Source organism: Camponotus floridanus, unplaced genomic scaffold, assembly GCF_003227725.1.
Source record: "Camponotus floridanus strain SB8 unplaced genomic scaffold, Cflo_v7.5 scaffold180, whole genome shotgun sequence".
NCBI lineage: Eukaryota > Metazoa > Arthropoda > Insecta > Hymenoptera > Formicidae > Camponotus > Camponotus floridanus.
Genome location: NW_020229304.1, coordinates 299,670 through 301,955, shown reverse-complemented (window position 1 = coordinate 301,955; position 2,286 = coordinate 299,670). Strand labels below are relative to the sequence as shown.

Sequence of the window (2,286 nt, the reverse complement as noted above, 5' to 3'; positions counted from 1 at the left end):
GTAGAAGACGCTTAACACGTCCTCTACAATGGCAGTAGAATAACGGAATTTAAAAGCAATAACATTTAAGGAATTGACCAAATTATTCAATCACATTAAATGAATCTCAGGGCCGGTTCTAGTAATGCGGGGGCGGGGGTGCAAAAAAAAAATGCGAGGCCGATGTCTTGCAACTCAAAAAAAAAATTTAAAACAAAGAATATTTTTTCTCTCCAAAAGTAAAAATTAACATAAAACCTTTGAATAATATCTTAAAAATTAACTTTTCCGCTTTTGCGGAAGCAAGTTCATTTTCATTAGAAAAATCGCGTTTTCATGTGATATCTCTTATTTCTATTGACATCATGAGCTAGTCCCACCGTCTTTGTGATGTATTTGACGTAAGTAGTTTATTTATTAGTTTTAAGTTTTGAGAAGCTTCTTTCAGCAGAAGCAATTGTTCCTGGTATAGTTAATAATAAAATTCTAATCGCAATATAAATATTCGGATAGACTAGATTTGTTTTTGATTCAATTAGAGGTAGTTCAGTATCATTAAAAGGCAACTTTGACTGTTTTCTGGAACTATCTGAATGAAAGTGTTTACGTTTTGAGATTTCGTTGTTACGTCTCGATCGTAACTTCTCACGTATTTATTTGTTACGCAATTGTAACTTCTCTCTATTTCTTTTTCAGGGCAACCTGCCAAGCCGGCTATACCCTAGGACGCCGAGAGACTAAGAATCTTTTGCGCTTCTTTCAGGAGAGGGATTGACGATGGGAAATAGATTAGGTGCGTTGAACCTGACCCAATTTATCCTTTTTGATCTGTTTTCTTTTATTAGTTTACTTCCTTAGAGCTTTACAAATTCTTTATTATTGTTATTATTGTTATTATTTGACAGTTGTAGATAGTGTATATCGTTATACGTATAGATGTGTGTATGTAGTTAATGTTCTTCTCTATAGCATTTCTAAGGCGATATCTAGATATGGTTATTATTCGCGGTTGTTGAAGAAATTATCTCGCTGCAAGTATTCGTAGATCTCGATAAAATCTTCGTCTGTTAGTCCTGCGAGGGGTTGGATACTGCTTGGTAAGACTAGGTCCTCTGGTTCCGGGTAGAAATTTGGTTCAGGGGGATCCAGAACTTGACCTGGGTTGGATGGACCAGCCTCAGTTTCTGTGCTTTGTTCTATGGGTCTTCGTTCTTCCGGTATGGAAGGAAGATCTTCCGGTGTCCTGACCGGCGAGTAGCTGGGATTAGATGAATCCTGGATGGGGGAGTAATTGGGCGATGGCGGCCTGGCTCTGGGCTGTTGTTCCTCTTGAAGAACCGCTGGAGGGTTTCGGGGAGGACGATAAGGGTATGCGCGGGAGGGCGCGAAACTACGCACTGGAGAGTACCTTGTTACTCTGCTTGTTAAGTCGTTCTCGTCGGCAAACAACTGACGAGCTGTAGGGAGCCTAAGTACCGACCGGGAGGCACGCCTGCGGCGTATACCCGCGGCACGGAGGGGAATTTCGCGTCCAACGGAAGAAGTTCGGCGGGGGTTAACCATCTACCGAGGGAATACGACTATTTAGTATGTTTGATGCGATTGATTTAACACAAAAGGGGTTTACTTACGATGATGCGTAGAAAGGTACCTGTTAAGATGAATGGTTTTATAAGGTAAATGTAGTCACAGCAAGGTGGTTCATAGAGTTAAGACGAATAATACGGCTTAACGGATTATTGTGAGATAAACGAATGTAGATTATGATAGTATATCTCACTCGTTCTCATATCATGGTTGAAACGTTCGGCTATATACAGTTCATTGGGGTACAGCAATTAATGATTTATTTAATATATTTTGAATTTTTCAGGGGCATGCGGTTGCACCGAGAGGTCCGGAATTCAGGGGGTACAGACAAGGATACGGTAAGAGCGGCTGGCTTACTTCAGATAAGTATAAAATTCATAAAATGTCTTCGATAGTTAACTTGTAAGCCAGTGCATTAATTCTATTATTTTCGACGGATCCTCTAGGAGCGAGTCTTAGATTCTGAGTCTAGTATCGATGTGCAAGACGTCACGTCACAGCGGCACAGGATCCACGGAGAAATTCTTTCAGAGAAGCTCTCCGTGAAAGCGGCAGAGGAGTAGAATTTGCTACTCAATGCACATCGAGTGACTAACTCGAACGACGCTACACTCTAGGATACGCTTTGAGCGTTCTCAGAGGATCGGTTGAAATTTAAATTATTCAACTCAAAGAAGGATTTAAAGTCTGTTATACGGAAGGTAGGATTCGAGGAAA

At 40.6% G+C, this 2,286-nt stretch overlaps 1 protein-coding gene across 1 annotated transcript; it reads right to left on the bottom strand.

Annotated features, from left to right (window-relative positions):
- Positions 1 to 973: 973 nt before the first annotated feature.
- Positions 974 to 1,684, bottom strand: LOC112637582 (proline-rich extensin-like protein EPR1). The gene is made up of 2 exons (XM_025407630.1): positions 1,611 to 1,684; positions 974 to 1,542 (listed from the first exon to the last, which is right to left on the bottom strand). The coding sequence occupies exon 2, from the start codon at positions 1,540 to 1,542 to the stop codon at positions 979 to 981; it is 564 nt and encodes a 187-aa protein (XP_025263415.1). The 5' UTR covers positions 1,611 to 1,684; the 3' UTR covers positions 974 to 978.
- Between the last annotated feature and the right edge of the window lie 602 nt (positions 1,685 to 2,286).

What these genes read in the sequence shown, in the direction of transcription:
- LOC112637582 (XM_025407630.1), bottom strand. Translation starts at nt 1,542, where the DNA reads ATGGTTAACCCCCGCCGAACTTCTTCCGTTGGACGCGAAATTCCCCTC.